Consider the following 19,236-nt stretch of genomic DNA (forward strand, 5'->3'; position numbering starts at 1 on the left):
TCCCAGAGGTTGCTGTGATCCCTCCTCACAACCAGTGATTGGCAGATAGCAAATCCTTATTTTTAGAAATTAGGTGGGGAAAATCTACCGTGCTAAACAAAAACTTGGGCAGCCCGCCCTCTAGTGGTATTTTGATGAATTGCCCCCAACAATTGCCCCGTTGATTCACAAACAGGAGAGCTGGCCATAAAAATGAATGGGATATGCGGCTGCTTCCCACTAGCTATCTACCTTACGTTTGGCAGTGTATATATGTCCATGCCTCTCTCTCGCTTTGTCACAGCTTACCCTTCCCGCTCCCCATATCCTCAAGTCCATTCTCTAGGAGGTCTGTGTGCAGCCGCATAGCACAAGGAGATCAGCTCGGTGCTTTGTGACCGCCTGGAAGGGTGGGATAGGGAGGGTGGGAGGGAGGGAGATGCAAGAGGCAAGAGATATGGGAACATATGTATATGTATAACTGATTCACTTTGTTATAAAGCAGAAACCAACACACCATTGTAAAGCAATTATACTCCAATAAAGATGTAAAAAAAAAAACTCATAGGACAGTACAGCTAAGGAGGATGGATTTCATTGTATGTAAAATATATCTCAGTAAACCTGATTTTTTAAAAAGCAAAAAAAAAAAAAGAATGGATATATACAGCTGACATAGTTACCAGAAAACACCTGGTTTAACAAATCAATTTATTAATCAAGAACATATAATAAACTAATATTGGATGTACATCTCAGGCAAAGGACTTAAGTTGTAGTGAACATTATCAAGATATCTGGAGATTGCATATTTTCATATGCTAATTAGCCATTTTACCTAAAGAGATTTCCCAGTTTGGGGCATCCAAAATTGGCAATCCTATGCATACCTATATATCCTATCCCCCAATAAAAACTGTAATGTACATAGCCATTAGAGCTTGTAATTTTACTGCATGCAATGTTCTTTTTTTTCTAAAATAATATAATTGTTGTTGTTGATAATAACATCTTATCCTCTTCTAGGGATTAAAAACTTTTCTCAGGACTTTGTTTTCACAGCAGGTAGGTGTGACAGGATTTGCTTTTCCAGATGCATTGAGGAGGAAGCCGAGGCTTGTCTATAAGCAGGCTAAATAGGTTTGCTTTGGTCACCCAGGGCACTTTCCAGGATACTGCATTAGTTTTACCCCTAGGACTCTCCTCTTGGTAAAATAAATTGCGTGGACATTGGCATGTCCCTTTATATGTTTCATATGCTCCTTTTTTTTTTGAATCTTCATGTCAAACTCCTTAAGCATATACTTGTTTTGCAGTTTGAAATGAAAATGATTAAAATAGAGACCTATGTTTTAAAGAAGTGGCTTTCTTTGCTGCATTGTAATTGTTTTGTATAGCTCAGATATCAAAGCATTTCTACCAACAAGACCAAACTAAGAGTAATGATTTTAAGCCTTACAGAAACCTAAATCAAGGGAACAGAGATGAGCATCTAGAGAAACACAATTGTTCTTTAAATACTTGAATTGCTGTTCATAACAAGACTCAAGAGTGAACAGGGAATGGATAATTTAGAAATAGGTATTTTTTAATGGAATGATGGGAATATTTATAGCCATACTGAGAAATTGTGAAGCAGAGGACAGGCATGCATTCAGTGATGCTTTTGATGGGTTTGTTCTGTAGCAAATTTCAATCCAACTGCAGAACGTTGCTGTTTTTTGGGGGGAAAACCATTTTCCTTCTTACAGTGCCTCTATTTACACTTGTGGCTGGTTAGTGAAACGTAGTTATCAAACCACCTGTGGGAGAAGCCAATCTGTCCAGAAACCACTTTTCTTAGGAGTCTTTCAGGGGCAAACCTACACAGGTGCGACTGGAGTTGTGAACAGAATAGGGCTGGATCCCTCTGTGAATGAGAGGCCTTGCTGATAAGGTCAAGCTTGCAGGTACGCTTCCTCTGTGGGCTACTCAGTTCCACTATGTCTCCAACCTGGCCATAGCGTGCTCCCTTGTCAGCTGCATCACAGATCTATTCATTCACCTATTTGCCAAATATATGTGGAGTGTCAAAGTGCATAGGGCTCTGAACATGTGGCATGTATTACAAACTCCTTCTCATGACAGAAATGTGAGTTTTACTGGTGACTCCTGATGGCACCATCTTTGATCCCTGGAATGGCCCTTGGCAAATTGAGTTTTATGTGAGCCTTCTCCTCTTCCTGCCTTTTTGTGACCCTCTCATGCTTTCTCTCTTTTTTTTAGCATCTTTATTGGAGTATAATTTCTTTACAATGGTGTGTTAGTTTCTGCTTTATAACAAAGTGAATCAGTTATATACATATGTTCCCATATCTCTTTCCCTTTGCTTTCTCTTAACCTTCCCTCTTAACCTCAAGGTTTCAATCCCATCATGTTCCCTTGCCACCTGAGTTTCCAGGCCTCTTACCTCAGTAGGCCCTTTTTAGTTGTTTCATCAGTCCCAAGTCTAAAGATAAATGCACCACATTGTAGTATTTCATCCCATCTTGCCTCTCTCTCTGTTGGTTTTCCTAGGAATAGCAATCCATTAAAAACAAATCATACCACCTTGCTGGAATCTAGTAGTGGTCCTATACTCTCTAGATATAAGGCTACAAGGCCTTTACTCATGGGAATGGATTTCCCATGAGTAAAGTTCAGCATGGGAAAATATTCGGTGTCAGATGGGCCTTCATGGATCATACACTTTGTCTACTTTTTTTGGGAAAATCGCCTGAGGTCTCTTGAGATATGTTATATTGTAACCTGTATTGTGAGTACAGTCGCCCCCAACCCTGCCCATATTCGCAGGTTCTACATCCTTGGATTCAACCAACCGTGGATGGAAAATATTTTTTAAATTTGCAGAAAGTTCCACAAAGAAAAACTTGAATTTCCTGCACACTGGCAACTTTTACATTGCATTTACAACTACATCACATTTACATTGTATTAGCTATTATAAGTAATCTAGAGATGATTTAAAGTATATCAGAAGGTATATGTAGGTTATATGCTACTACTAAGTCATTTTATATAAGGGACTTGAGCATTCACAGGTGTTAATATCCATGGGGCTCCTGAAACCAATCCCCTGCAGATACTGAGGTATGACTATACTAAGAGAAAAGAATAAAGGAATAACGTTTGGAAATTGTTGTCCTTATTATTGAATATCTATTCTCTGTCGATTGACTACTTTATAACTAAAGACTCCCTCTCTGCTACCTAAAGCAAGGGAACAGAAGAAAAGGAACCATAAATTTATTAAGTCAAATACATTTTGCTCAGCTAGTACTTAGAAGGAAATGAATTCTCAGTGTACTCGCAAGTTCCGTATGACAAAGCTAGTTGTAATGGCAGTTTAATGTCTTCAACTGCCTTTGAACATGATGGTTGTGTCCCAGGAGCAGATTTTTGATTATTTTCTATACCAGCCATGTCCTGTCACTAATGGGACAAACCAGCCTGTTAAACATTGTACAGGTGTAGATTATGCAACAGATTGTTTAGAGGAAGTAACTAAGGGGATTTAGTGTGCAAATGAAAAAAAATTCCAGATTTCTTTTTCTAACAAGTAGGTAGTTATAGAGGTTTGAAACTACTTCACCAAGACAAATTTGTTAATTCAGAAACACTTGCTGTGCATCTTAGGGTTAGGAGAAAACAAAAACTGGAATATTAAGGAGTTTAAAAAAAATTTATCCCCATATTTTCTATTAACAAACTTTTAAAATAAAGCTATGAGAAAAAATATATTCTCAAAAAAAAACCGTTTCCTCTCACTTGTGTTAATGCATGGGAACAGTATCACAAATAATCCTTAAAAAGGAATAATATAAAATTAATTTAAAGATGATAAAACAATAAATATTAAAATTGCATTTAATACAGAGATGTATCATCAGTAATTTACCATGACCCAGAAAGTTTAACGAATGCAGATTTCCCCCTCTCTGTTCTTGACAGTTGTGAGAATGACAAATGACAGGTAAACAACTGATACTTGGGAGTGAATAAAAAAGCCCCCCAAGAGATAGCCAGATATCAGTACGTACTTAGTCCAATTCAGATGTACCTTCTTGACTTCAGCAGTGCACAATGGTCATCAAAATTCATAGTGATGAATCTGGTGCCCTGTGAGTACTCAAAGTTCAAATGCCCTTCATTATAAATTTAGGATGAGTTATTTATTTGGTTATTGATTTATTTCTAATGAATACTTCACATACTATAAGAGGATTTGAGGCAACTTATAATAAAAGCTCCTATGCAGCAAGGCAGTGAAAAATGAAGTCACAAAGAGACATCAGAAACCACAGAGTTCAAAAACTTTCTTGGGCCATAGACCCCTTTGAAGATCTGATAAAGAGCTGTGGAACATCTCTTCAGAAAAGTATAGCTATGCAAATAGGCACAACCTTGAAGTCTATCCAGGCACTCTGCCCCTTGGTGTCCTTGAACCCCAGGTCAAGAACCCCTTATGTAGAGAAAGCAAAATCCTGAGGTAAGATAGTTATTTCACTTGAGCATTGCATTTAGCTCTGAGCTTCCTGTCAACTGAGGTTAAAAGATAAACACACTGGGTTGCAGAGTTCTCAACATCTAAAAAAGGAAGCAGATCAGTTCACAGAATGATAAGTGAAACATATAATTTTAAAATGACAGTGTTTATACAGTTTATGAAAGGATTATTTTATAAAGGGTAATCAAGTAATATAATGTAGCACAATTTGATGAAATTCTTTGAAAATCAGCAATTGGAGGTAGAATAACTATGCTAATTGTATTGATTAGCATATAAAATTAGCATATAAAATTAGCCACAGTGTCTCATTTCCAACCCTTCTGGAAAAGAGAATTTATTGCCTATGTCCTTCTTTAATGGTAGATTTACCCACCTAATATTATTTGATTAAACTTGACATTAATATAATATATTCCCATGAGCGCACACCAGCTGAGCAGCAAGGGAGATCTAAGGGTATAAAAAGAAACTGAAGTGTGATTAAATATCTGCTCTTAGTAGGTCATACCATGGAAAACTGGCATGTAGATAATGGCAAATAATCATTTTAGGTATCCACTGCTTCCAACCCAGGCATCTACTTTCTCAAAGGCAAATAAATAAAACAATGGTTCCTGTTACAATTACAGGCAGAGGCAGTATAGGATAGTGGTTAAGAACAGAGTCTTGGGAATCAGAGACTGGTTTTCCACCACTTATTAGCTCTGTGTCCATAGGCAAAGTTGCTGAACTTTTCTGAGTCTCAGTTTTCTCATCTATAACATAAGAATAATAGAAGGGTCAATCTCAGGACTGCTCCTAGGCTCTATATGGGTCCTAAGGAAATCTTTGTTTTGTGGGGCTCCTGTCTATATAAACAATTTGAGTCGCCAAAAATCAACATGTCAGTGTCATTGTAGCCATCCAATCTCACAAAATTCTATTAAGTGGATGCCTCGTGACTGGCAGGAGTGATCCACTGGAATTGATATCTATCTGTGGGGCCCCAGGAAAACCCCATAGGCGTGAGTGCTGGAGCTCCTTGGAAGATCTAGTCAACCCAAAGTTTACTGCAGAGGACTGGAAATACCCCAAAGGCACAGGGCTAGGGCAGGAATCCTGCTTGCTCAGGTCTAAGGAGGATACTGATCTATCTCATAGGATCACTGGGAAGATTGAATGAGGTAATCTATGTAAAGCATGTGACTCAGTGTCTAGCTCATAGCAAGTCCTCAGTACGTGTTGGCAATAATTGTTGCTCTTCTCATTATTGTCAACAATGCTCACTGCATCTCATGCCCAATCTGGTTTTCTTTCAGTGGATGGCTGCATTGACTGGTCAGTGGATCTCAAGACATATATGGCTTTGGCAGGTGAACCAGTCCGAGTGAAATGTGCCCTTTTCTACAGTTACATTCGTACCAACTATAGCATGGCCCAGAGCACTGGGCTCAGGCTGATGTGGTACAAAAACAAAGGTGATTTGGAAGAGCCCATCATCTTTTCAGAGGTCAGGATGAGCAAAGAGGAAGATTCAATATGGTTTCACTCAGCTGAGGCGCAAGACAGTGGATTCTACACTTGTGTTTTAAGGTAAGTGCTGTGTGAAAACTGCTCAATGTCACGGGTGGTAGTCTTGCTTTGGGACTGGAGTGTGTATGGGTGTGCCTCATGTTATACAGTGGATATATTCTTGAAAGGCTGCAGTGCATGTGGAGCTTCAATAAATTCAATTCTAATTATTTATTGGAACAATATAGCAAGTTCTTATCACATTTTGATAAAATAAGATTCCCATTTACTATGTATTCTCATTTAATTCAGAAAATTTTGTGATTCATTTATTTCCCAACTCCGCCCCTGCTCCAGGGTCTTATATAGATGGTCCCTGACTTAATTATGGTTGGACTTAGAATTTTGCAACTTTACGATGGTGCAAAAGTGACACACATTCAGTAGAAACCTCACTTTGGATTTTGAACTTTTTCCAGGCTAGCAGTATGCGGTATGATATTATCTCATAATGCTGGGCAGTGGCAGGCAGTAAGCTGCAGCTCCCAGTCAGCCAAGCGATCATGAGGTAAACAACTGATACACTTAAAATCACTCTGTCCCCATACAACCATTCCATTTTTCACTTTTAGTACAGTATTCAATCAGTTACATGAAATATGCATACTTTATTATAAAATAGACTTTGAATTAGATAATTTTGCCCAACTGCAGGCTAATGTAAGTGTTCTGACCACATTTAAGGTAGGCTAGGCTAAGCTATGATGTTCGGTAGGTTAGGTGTATTAAATGCATTTTTGACTTAAGATATTTTCAGTTTACTATGGGTTTATCGGGACATAACTCCAATTGTTAGTACAGGAAGATCTGTATTAATAATTGTTTTTGCATATCTGGCTATGAAAATGACCTAAAGTATCATTTAGGTCAGGGTCTTTCCTTTCTTATTGATGTAAAATAGCTTCAAATGCTTCTGGTGAAATTCTTCATGGGATTTACAATGTGAATTTGAGTCTACTGTATCTAAATATTCAACATGGGACCCTATAAGCACATGGTCATCCTGTGTTCCTATATACTATTCTGGGAAGATACCACAGACACAGTTCCTACTTGCAAGAAGTTTACAGTGAAAAGCAGTCTGTTTTATCCCCAGTGATTCCACAGTATGTCCTTCCTCCCCCCTCCATCCCAGTGTCAGGATCTAGGATCTCAAATCTCAGATAGAGACTGCATTAGGTGTTGAAGTAAGTAGCTGAGGTGACCTTTAAACCACTCTTCAATACTGCCATTTTAGAAGTGTCTGATCTTGCTCACCAGGGACCTGCACTCTACTGTTTGATTTTACCTTCTTGGAAATGCAGACCCTTCCATTTATGTTTCCTGTGGACTTTGTCTGATGCCAAAGCTATGTCACCTCTTCATCAAAAGCACTTGGAAGCCCCTGGTGTGGCCTCATTGTTCAAAGGGCAGGAGAGCAAGGTGGTATATAAATAGAGAACCTTCTTGATGCTCTAAGAATCACTTTTGTATGTATATTGGGAGGAAGTATTGGGGGAGCAAGTTTAGTCTCTTTGCGGTGGGCAAAAGCCCCAGGATATTGGCAAAAATAGCAATCATTCTGATCACACCCTTAGCAATAATCAGTATTTTCACCTCCTTGGACAGCTCTTGGCAGAAATGAGAAGTGGGTGTAATTCGGTTCCACTGTCTGACACTCTGTTCTTTACAGTGCTGCTACTCTCTCCCTGCTTACACCCTCTTCCTTCCCACCCTCATTAAATCCTGCCAATCTAAAATAGATCTCTTTTCCTCCCCCTATTCCATTTGCTCTGTTTGTTTTGCTTTCACAAATTTAAAATTTTATTTGTAGAGCATCAGCCTACTATATACAGGTGCTATACTTATAATGAATTATTGAATTAATTACTGCTTACTTCCCCTGCCCTGCTTATTTCCCCAGTCTGACTATCTCTCCTTTCTTCCTTCCTCTCCTCTCACCCATTCCCCTACCCTGAGAAATGCTAACAATATAGTGTGTATCCTTGCATACCTTCCCCTTATTCTTTTAATTATACAAGCATATCTACATGGGGATTTCTCCTCACTGTTTTACAAGATAAAAAGAGAGTTACATATTTCCATGCATTTTCTCTCCTTATTAAAAATACATAGTGGAAATATTTACAAGTCAATTGATAGAGAGCTCACTCATCCTTTTAAGTACATAATATTCGGTGTTGTTTAATAGTCTATGATACCACAATTTAGTCAATCATTTCATTATTGATGTGCATATACTTTGTTTCCAGTGCTTTTGTCCCTATAAAAAGTGCTGCAATTAAAACTCCCAATTTGCTTTTAAATACACTTCTAAATTTTAGAACAGTTTTAGATTTACAGAATTATTGCAAAGATAGTACAGAAAGTTCCTGTATGCCCTACACCCATATTCCCCTAGTATTAACATTTTCCATGACTGTGATACACTTGTTACAACTAATATACCAATAGTGATACATCATTATTAACTAAAGTCCACATTTTATTCAGCCTTCCTCAGATTTTCCTTAATGCCCTTTTTCTGTTCCAGGATTCCATCTGGGATACCCCTCCCTTGCATTTGATCTTCGTGTCTCCTTAAGCTCCTTTTGGCCGTGGTGGCTTCTCAGACTCTCCTTGTTTCTGATGACCTTGACAGTTTGAGTAGTACTATTCAGATATTTTGTAGAACGTCCCTCAATTGAGATTTATGTGGGTTTTTTTTTCATGTTTATACTGGGGTAATGTGTTTTGGGGAGAAAGAACACAGAGATACAATAGTATTTTCATCACATCATAACAAGGATGTGGAGTATCAGTATGCTTTTCCATTGTTGATATTGATCAGCTGGCTCAAGATAGTATTTGTCTTTCTCCACTATAAAGTTGTTCTTTCTTCACTCCCTTTTCAAATTGTCCTCTTTGGAAGAAAGTAGTTATTCACAGTCCATGCATAAGGAGTGATAGTTATGCTCCACTTCATTAAGACCAAAGTATCTACATAAAATTATTTAGAATTCTTCTGCATGAGATATTTGGTTTTTTCTCCCACTTATTTATTTATTCAATCATTTATTTATATCACGATGGACTCATGGATATTTATATTATACATTGGGTAATAATCCAATGCAATTGTATTTTCTGGGTCAAATTTATCCACCTTTGACCACTGGGAGCTCTTTCAGTTTGTACATCTGTCCCTCTGACATAATCTCCTCATTGTTTTATGTTGTTGTCTGTTTGTTTGTTTAGTATTTTCTTATATTTCAGCACTCTAAGATGTTCCAGGCTTATCTTTTTATTTATTTATTTTTTTTGCGGTAAAGGGGCCTCTCACTGTTGTGGTCTCTCCCGTCCTGTAGCACAGGCTCCGGATGCGCAGGCTCAGCGGCCATGGCTCACGGGCCCAGCCGCTCCGCGGCACGTGGGATCTTCCCGGACCGGGGCACGAACCTGTGTCCCCTGCATCGGCAGGCGGACTCTCAACCACTGCGCCACCAGGGAAGCCCCAGGCTTATCTTATATATTCCCTGCCCCCAGTCCTAGAATCAGACATTTTCCCAAGGACCCTTGATTCCTTTTAATGAAGAATGATATTAGACACCAAGATTTGGGTGCTAGGTGTGCTCTTTGCTACTGGAGAATTGTTGCTTCTAGGTCCGCTCAGCTGACAGCCTATTTTGCTTTTAAACAAAGCCTTGTAATACCTCATACACAAGGGGGATTTCCCAATGCCCCTGAAATCCTTTCCTATAGGTGACCCCCTCTTTCAAGTATATATTAGATTGACCTTACTTGTATTTTTTGTAGATATCATCTAAGTCAGTAATTCTCACCTCACATCTAGATCAGTAGAAGAGAAAAGAGTGGTATTCCACTGAGCAGAGGCTTAGATGCAAGCATAGGTGGCGACCTCTTTTATTCGTGCAGCAGGTCTTAGGGAACAATTGGGACTGATGGGGTGGGGGAAATTTTGAATATTATCCCTCATGTGTGTCTTGGTAAGGAGAAAAAATATTCGGGAATCACTGTTCTAAAGGATGCAACTGTCTTTTGTCAACTCAGAGATATAGCAATCTCTTTCAGAATGGCAAGAGAGTGACATCTATAGTGAAAAAGGCTCTGAATTTGGCAATGTCTATGTCACCTAAAATCCCAAATTTGATACTATTTTAAGGTAATTATGGAATGATTTTTCTATGCTTTATCGACCTCATTAAAAGTTGCTCTATGGATTTCAGTGTGGTTAAAAATGCAGTTATGAAATATTTAGTAATATGCTCCACCCATTTAAGTCACAGCAAGAAAGGTTTACTGTTTGTGACCTTTCAGTAGCCAGTTACTCATTTTTGTGTTTTTCTTTGGCCAGTCTCAAGAATGATTACTTGAATTTCTCAGCATGTCGGTGGGTTAGTGATAGAGGAATGGTGGAGAAGTGAGTCATATTTTGAGAGCTGTGCCAATCCAAGAATTACTGTCTACTCCCCTTTCCACTCAAATCTTTTCAGTGGAGGCACTTAGTAGAATAACAATGATGAGAGTAATCTTATCTGACAAAATCCCCCATATCACTTTCTCAACAACTTGGAACAAGGGGTGACTTAAGCTGTGGATGAAGATAGGTGTATTCCTATAATCCTGAATTGAATTCACAGATTTTGAAAAGAGTGATTAAATATAATTGAATATCTGCAGAAACCTGTGTGTTTGGGGATGACGATGGCCAAGTGTAGAGAATCAGTCATAAGTTCAAAACTATCATGACTATTTACCTCTCCAATGAAGTAAATGGAATAAGGAACCCTCTTCTTAAACAGGAAGATAACCCAACTATTTTTGGTCTTTAGTAATCATTGAAATAAATGAGGTTCTCAAAATCTGACTGCCTTACAAACTCCTTCTAAAGGGTTCTTTAATGCATTTACACAGTTCTGAGGCATGACATTTGCTTTGCTATTCATCACATTTGAGTGATTATTACTCTAGCAAAACAACATTACCAGAAGAATTGAGGGAAGTTGGAGATATTCGAAACAAGAAATGTAGTATGTATCAATAGCTAATTTTTGAATCTGTACAATGAGTACATGAGGATTCATTACATTTTTTATTTTTGAATATATTTGAAATGTTCCATAATTAAAAAGAATAAGAAGTAAATATAAGTATACTGTAATTTTGCCTGATTTTGATGGCTCTTAAATGATCCTGACTTAAAAGTGCCTATGTAGCATATATTAAACAAGTCTTATATTTCAGTCAACAGTCATGTGACTTGCTTTATGCCATATTGCAAGGAAACTTTTTACATGATCAGCACATTTAGCACAGTTGATCATCCCTTCTTTTTGATATGTCCTTTACCTGAGTTCCAGAGAATCACACCCTCCTAGTTTTCCTCTTATTTCATCAGTTATCCTTTCTGAAGTTCCTTTGCTGACCCCTCATATTCCCCCTGACCTCTTAATGTTAGAGGGCCCTTAGGGCTTGGTCCTTAGGTTTTATCATCTCTACCCATGCTCCCTCCCTCCATAACCTGTTTATACAGTCTTATAGTTTTATATACCATCTGTACACTGGTAACTTCAACATGTATACCTTCCAGCTCAGATCTCTCTGCAGTCTTTTTTATCCAACAGACTTTTCAGCAACTCCACTTGTGTCAAAACCAATATGTCCAAAACTGAACTCCTGATCTTCCTCCTATCTTATCATTGGTTCCTAGAAAGTAAACCCTGGGGCAAAAAGCTAATATGTTTTAGGGAGCGTAATCCCAGAAAAACAGGAGTGAAGGAAAAGGAAAGTGAGGCAGGGAGAAGGAAAGGTATTGTGACAAACGATCCAGGAGAAGAAATGGGGAACAATTTATTTCTCAGCTCCCATCTCCCATTGTTCAAGGGGTTATTCCACAGGGTCTTAACCACCTTGAATTTTGCAGATTGCATAATCCGTGCCTTCCATACCACTGCTGGCCCAAGCCAAGGTCTCTTATCTCTCTTGTTACAATAAACTCCTAATTCATTCCTCTGCTTTCGCACGTCTCCCTTCAATCTATTCTTTTTTTCTTTTTTTTCTTTTTTTTTTTTTGCGGTACGTGGGCCTCTCACTGTTGTGGCCTCTCCTGTTGCGGAGCACAGGCTCCGGACGCGCAGGCTCAGCGGCCATGGCTCACGGGTCCAGCCGCTCCGCAGCATGTGGGATCCTCCCGGACCGGGACACGAACCCGTGTCCCCTGCATCGGCAGGCGGACCCTCAACCACTGCACCACAAGGGAAGCCCCAGAGTGGTCTTTTAAAAACGTAAGTCACCTACGTCTGTGTTCTGTTCTGCTCAAGACCTCCTGATGGCTTCTCATTTCATTTGGAATAAAAGCCAAGTCCTTACTAGGGCCCTGGAGGTGATCTAGTCCCTGGTACCATTCTAATTACTACTTTCCCATTCTTATCTCTTTGGCTTACTCTACTCCAGCCTCTCTGACCTCCTTGCTGTTTCTCAAACATGTCAAGTATACTCCATCCTTAGGGTTTTTTCACTGGCTCTTCCCTCTGTCTAGAATGTTTTCCTCTTCTATACTCACATGACCAACTCCCTCATTTCCTTCAATTGTATAGTTTCTTCTATTCTAATCTTATCAGTGGGCCTTCCTTGACTACCTTATTTGTAATATTAAGGTTCTCTTTCACTCAGTCCGCATCTTCTGTACTGATACTTGCCTTCTTCTATTTTTTCTGTTTCCATAGCAATTATCACCTTTTATTATATATATAATATATATAACTTATGTATTATATTTATTGTTTTTTTTGTCTATTTCCCCATGCTAGAATGTAAGGTTCTTAAGGACAGAGATCTTTGCCTTTTTGTTGTTGTTGTTCACTAATACATCTCAAGGGCCTAGAATAGTGTGTGGCACATAGTAGACACTCAATAAATAAATAATGAATGAATGAGCTATTTTCCAGTTAAAATCAGGTAGCTGCCTGACAGATATAAATTATTTTTACCGTTTAAGAATTGCCAGAGCTTCTGAGTTTTTAAAGAAAAACTTTAAATCTGAATATTTATGTGAAATTTCTCAAATTTAAAAATTTTCAGGGCTCTCCTCCCAAAAATGTCCCTACTCAGATTCAACCAGTGGATTCACAGTTGGCAAACTCTGAACTACTAAATTCTAACTCTAACATTAACCTAGGGAGTGATGGTATATTATAATTGTGTGACCTGTGCCTTGCTTTCCTAACTTGGAAAATGAAGATTAATTTGTTTACTCAGCTTAAGATACATTGAACACTTGTTTTAGGTGTTTGGTATGTAGCATTAAACAAAACAGATTAAAGTTCCTATTCTCCTGGAAATTACCTTCTAGAGTGGGGGAAACATACAAATAACAAATTCACAAGACTACATTGGGTAATGTGTATGATGAGAATAAAAAAAAAGTAGAAGGGTCACGTTGCAGGAGTAACTGGGAGGCCATTTTTGGTTAAGTGGTTTAGAGGGCCTCCCAGAGAAAGGGACTTATCAGCTGAGACATGCATGAAAGGAAGGAACCAACCTTGTGAAGATCTATAGGAACAGTGTTCCAGTCAGAGTGAACAGCAAGTGCAAAGGTCATGAAACAGGAACAGGCTTTTTATATTCAAGGAAGCTAAAGAAGGCCATTCTGGATGGAGTGCAGTGAGCTGGAGGAAAATGGTACTGGATGAGGCTGGAGAGGCAGGCAGAGGCCAGATCCTTTTGCATATTGTGGTCTAGGATAAAAATTGATTTTTATTAGTAATCAGGGGCAAAGGGAGTGTTGTATTTTGTCTGTTTGTTTTAAACTGGGGAGTAACATGATCAGATTTCCACTTTAAAAAGATCACTCTGGCTGCCCTGGTGGGAAGGGACTGTAGAGAGACAAACAAGGAGACAAAGTTTGGACGGAATTGTGTTATTTGAACAGATATGTGATGGTAAGCTTGGATTGGGGTGGTAACTTGGAGATGGGGAGAAGTGAATGCGTTCTAGATATGCACTGAAGGATGAGCACCAGGACATACTGATGCACTGGATGTGAGAAACGGGAGAAATAGTTGAGTAAAGTATGACTCAAGTGTTTCTGACTTAAGCAGTTGAGTGAATCATGGTGCTAGTAACTGAGATAAGAGAAGGCCTGGAGAGGAGCAAGGATAACAGTGTCTACCTCAGGGAATGCTGACAAGCACTTAGCACCAATGCTGACACAGAGTAAGCACTCAACACATTATCTCTTATTTCTACTTTTACTACCACTACCATTGTTACTACTATCTATGATTTTTAGCCCTTATATGGCAAACACTGTGATAATCCTCAGTAACCCTATGAGGTAGGTCATATTATTGAAGGTGATAAAACTGATATTCATAGAGGTTAAAGAACTTGTCCCGTGATACACGGCTTGTAAATAATGGAGCTAAGACTTGAACCCAGGTCTACCTAGCTCATGCACATAATCAGTTTTCTCCACCGTCTTTTTGTTTATTACCTATGTTTACTATTCTTTGTAGGTACCTGTATCTGTATATCACAACAAATGAGATATGGTTAATTCCTGTTTGTAGAAAGTTCTGTGATTCCGTCTGTTTTCAGGTTCCATGGTGTACAGTATTGTCTGGAGATGAGGATGGAATCTACTGATTAAAGGTGGACAACAGAAGACAGTGAAATAGAGATCCTAAATTCACGAAAAGTGAGGATCAAGTTAAAGCAGAAATGTCCAGAGTTAAAAAACCAGACTACTTGTCTTACAAAGTGTGAAACCCTTTGCAATCATTTATCAGTTTCCAAACATTATACAGAAGTGCTTAAAAGTTGTTTGCTACCAAAGAAAAGGGATGGAGGAAACTTGTTGGACGTATGTCCTTAATTGGCTTTCTTTTGTCCATTTACTCTCACTCCCAAACCTGCAAGGTATAAGATTCACGATGAATCAATTAGAGAAGCATATACATCAGTCTGTGACAAAGTACTGGAATGAATATAATCAGGTGTATAAATGCATGGCTATGTTTTTCAAGAACTTATTGCATGTAACTACTTCCCTCCATTTACCCTAAAGGTATTTCATAGAAGTAGAAAATTGAAGTGCATTCCTTCCTGAGTACAGTTTTATATTATTTTGTTTATTTTGAATAAAAGTGATATTTTTCAGATGATATCATTTCAGGTCTCAGGTACCTATTTTTCACTAAACAAATATTTACTGAGCACCTATTCTATAAAAGCTACCAAAAAAGGCAAAATCAAATGACAGGTCTCCTGCCTCCTAACAAATTTAAAGGGGAATTAGGACATATATACAAATTACAAGCAAACAAGTATAACTCAAGTAAAAGAGAGGATCCCATATGGCTCATCAGAGAATTGTATCCTAGGAAACAGTCCAGCAAATAAACATAATTTTAAAAGTTTGAATATTTAGGTATTTAACGTAGTCCTTTGAAAAACATCAAGGGGAAACCAGTCTGTATCCCCCACCTCGGCAACATTTGAAATCATCTTTTCCCATTACTTTCATGCTCAATATTTATTACATAAGGCAGCTGCCCAGAAACCTCTCTCATCACTCCTCATTCTCATTCCCAACTAAAAAAACTCACCCTGGAATGCATCCCCTGCAAGTTTTTCCTCTTTTTGTCCTTTTTCGTCTTCTGTCACTTCTTTTTTTTCCTTGCAAGTAGTTCTTGTTCCCCGTTCTAATATAATTTAATTAAACTAGCATTACTCCTTGCAATTTTTCAGCTCTTTCTTCCCTACACCTATTCTGCACATTAAAAGCCCAGATACTGATCTGGCACACCAAGAATCTCCATAGAAGTTGCCGAATTGGGAGAGACCCCTGCAGCCAAAAAGAGGATTATCTCTGGAGGGCAGGGAGAAGGGGAAAACTGCCAATGCTAACTTCCTGTCTTTTATTCCATCACACATGAGAGGAAGTGAAAAGTGCTATAAGAAAGATGGAGATAAAGTAGTAGCAGAGAGTAAGGAAAAATAGCTTTTGACTTATAGAATCATGGTGTTTGAGATGGTTCTTGATCTAAATAGGTGGCAATAGTAGAGGAATTACCAGGCAGATGAAGCAGTGTTCAGAGCAAGGATGCAGTAAAACATGGGTTATGTCCAGAGGAAAACAGGGAGGTCAGTGTGGCTGGAACCTGCATTTATCAAGGCATTTTTTTTCTAAATATGAACATAGCAATAACTAACCCTTGCTTTATAGAGGTTTCAGATATATTTTTGGAATGTGAGACTTTAACACATCGACCAATTCTTAGAAAATAAGATAAAGGACAGAACTAATGAGCACCTTAACATGCAGTCAGATAATAATGCATGTTTTTAACAGGTGATGTTTCCATGGAGAAAATGGAATATTTAAAGGGAGTAAATTCCCTTCTATGACTCTACCCTTAATAACAAAGGAGATGCTGCTGACCTCAGCATTATCAGTCAGAACATGCACTCCAACTAGTTTTCTCAGGGATGGGAATGAATTCATATGGAGCCATCCCCACTCTCTTGCCACTCTGAAGAATGATCCACCTTGGCAAGATAGCTGGTTAAGGTTCAGTGGGTACAGTCTCTATGGCTATGAAACGGAGAAAAGCCAAGTAGGATGGTGATGTGTAGTTCCACTCCAGGGCCTTGATCTCAATAAAACAAGACACAGATTAACATGAATCTACACACACTCATTTCCAGACTGGATCATACTCTTCAATATTAAGGCAATATAGAGATGCCATATGCATTTTTTATTTTTCAGCCCCATTACCCTGCGCCCTCCCAACACCTTTCTCTGACTCCCTGTAAAGGAAAGCAGTCCCTCTCCCCTTCCTCCCTCCCTCCCTCCATTTCTTTCCTTTGGTCTATCTCTTCCATTTTAACTGGGTCTAAAACTTACCCCTGGACTACCCCCTCACACAGTTTCTACACGCATAGAGCAGGCTTTCCATACATGTGGGTTACTGACTTACTGGCTGTAACCCTCAGATCATTAGGGTCTGCGGATTTTTAATTTGGTTGCATGAAATCTTTTCTTTTCTAATATGTTAAATTTTACCAATATAAACAGCAGGAAGGCACTTATTATGAGATGACAGTGCAAAGAATGATGCTGGGAACATCAGTATTTTATAGCATGGTGCAATGTCACAGAAAATTCTAAATTTTAAGGCATTTAGGGAAATTTCTTATTATGTAGTTTTGTTGTATTATATAAACACTCTGGCAAACTTTCGACTTTGATCCCACATGACATAAAACAAACATTGAAAAGCATTGTTGTTTCTAAATAAAATATGACTTATTTTTACTTTCCATTGTTTTAGAGACAGGTGTAGCCATGTTTGACTGCCCAGTGTGTGGACAGGTCATTTGAAAGAGAGTGGTCAACAGAAACACCTTCGCTATTCATTCCCTTTCACTACTTTGTTTGTCATTATCTCAAGCCCAGAGAGGCTCACTACCATTTTTCTAGATATAAAAATCAATGACTTTGACCAAACTGTTGGCACCTATGAAATTTCCATTCCCTTCACTTGCCCACTGAAGCTGGGTCTTTCTTCCAGCAACATCGTTTTTACAGCTGTCTTACTCTTGAGCTGCTCATCTATGCATGCAAGCACAAGGGCTCAAAGGTCAAGTCATATCACCTCTGTTGGATCTGTTGAGGATATTTAGTGGTAGAAGTGGAATTAACTTTATTAACTCCTTTCCTCTGGACGTACGGAGGGAAAAAAAAAAACCTTTGTATTGGGTGTGATACACAAAATCATTAAAATGTCAGTATCTTCCCTTAATCCTATCAAACCCAAATCCAAACAAACCGAATCATTTACTGAAAAGAAAAAAGTTATGAAAACAGTCTGTAACATAGAGATTTGTGTCTGGCGCCCCTTCTGGAACTACTCACCTTCCTTTCCAGTGCCCCCTCCTAGGCTCTTGTTGCAGTGCCCTTTGGTTTCCTTTCATTTGGGCCCAACTGGGCCCTCTGTGCAACAAGATGATCTTTTCTTTGCCCTTCCCCATTCCCCACTTATGGAAGTTATTCCTAAACATGCCATTGTCCAGAAGCCCCCACCCTGACCTTTCCTTACTCACTCTCAGATCCCTAGTCTAAGGGACACACAGGCAGGAGCCCTCTTGGTTTCTCATCCCTTCGCGTCAGAGATCAGTGTCTGCTCTCTTCTCGTCCTGTCCCAAAGGAAGAGGTGGCCTTTCTAAATCTACCCAAGCCAGCAAATTAATTCTTCTTGTTTTTTGTATATTTGTAAACATTTAATTGTTTTACTTTCCTAACAAAGAAGTATATAAAGAAGTAAAAACCCTCTATCCTACTGCCCCTACCCTACTCCATTTTTCTGGAAAAAAAAGGTTTTTCCAGAACATTTCTATGCTTACATAAATCCATATATATATATGTGTGTGTGTGTGTGTGTGTGTGTGTATATATATATATATATATATATATATATATATCACATACATGCACAGAATAATGAATAATGTGGGGAGAGATTTTGTTTCACAAAAAAAACCCACAATTGGCCATCATATTTGTTTTCATTGAACAGTGCAGTGGACATGCCTCCAATACAGTATGCAGGATCTACTTCATTCTTTTACATGTTTCTTGTGTTTTCAAGATTTCTGCAGCTATCTCCTTCCCTATGGCCCAAGTTTCTCCCATATTCAAAAGTACTCTCTCTCAGTCCTGTATCCTACTTCGCTCCTTCCCTTCACAGTCAAAGGTCCCTGAAGAAGAGCCCCCCTTCACTGAGCACTTCCTCACTTTCACTCACTCCTCAGTCTTTGCACTTAGGCTTCTGCCGTCTTCGGCCCCCCCCACTCCCCTGATCTGCTCAAAGATCAGACATGGCCAGACCCAGTGAACACTTTTCACCTCCCATCTTAGCACCCCACCCCCTGCAGTCCTTAGCACTGCTGAACACACTCCCCTTGCAACTCTCTTCCCCCTGTCTCGACTACTCCTAAGTATTTCACTGTCTCCATGGTTCCCAGTTAGGGGTGATTCTGCCCTCCAGTGAACATGTGGCAACACGTGGAGACATTTTTGGTTGTCACGATTTTCTGGGGGTGTGGGGTGTGCTACTGGCATCTAGTGGGTAGAGGCCAGGGATTCTGCC

At 39.0% G+C, this 19,236-nt stretch overlaps 1 protein-coding gene across 1 annotated transcript in view; it reads left to right on the forward strand.

Annotated features, from left to right (window-relative positions):
• Positions 1-19,236, forward strand: part of IL1RAPL2 (interleukin 1 receptor accessory protein like 2) — a 1,051,992-nt gene that overhangs the window by 520,673 nt on the left and 512,083 nt on the right. The window contains exon 2 of the mRNA XM_029240622.1: positions 5,827-6,100. Coding sequence (XP_029096455.1) covers positions 5,827-6,100 — 274 coding nt within the window. The remainder of the gene's footprint in view (positions 1-5,826; positions 6,101-19,236) is intronic.

Source organism: Monodon monoceros, unplaced genomic scaffold (genome assembly GCF_005190385.1).
Source record: "Monodon monoceros isolate NGI ecotype Baffin Bay Population unplaced genomic scaffold, NGI_Narwhal_1 Super_Scaffold_22, whole genome shotgun sequence".
In the NCBI taxonomy this organism is placed as follows: Eukaryota; Metazoa; Chordata; class Mammalia; order Artiodactyla; family Monodontidae; genus Monodon; species Monodon monoceros.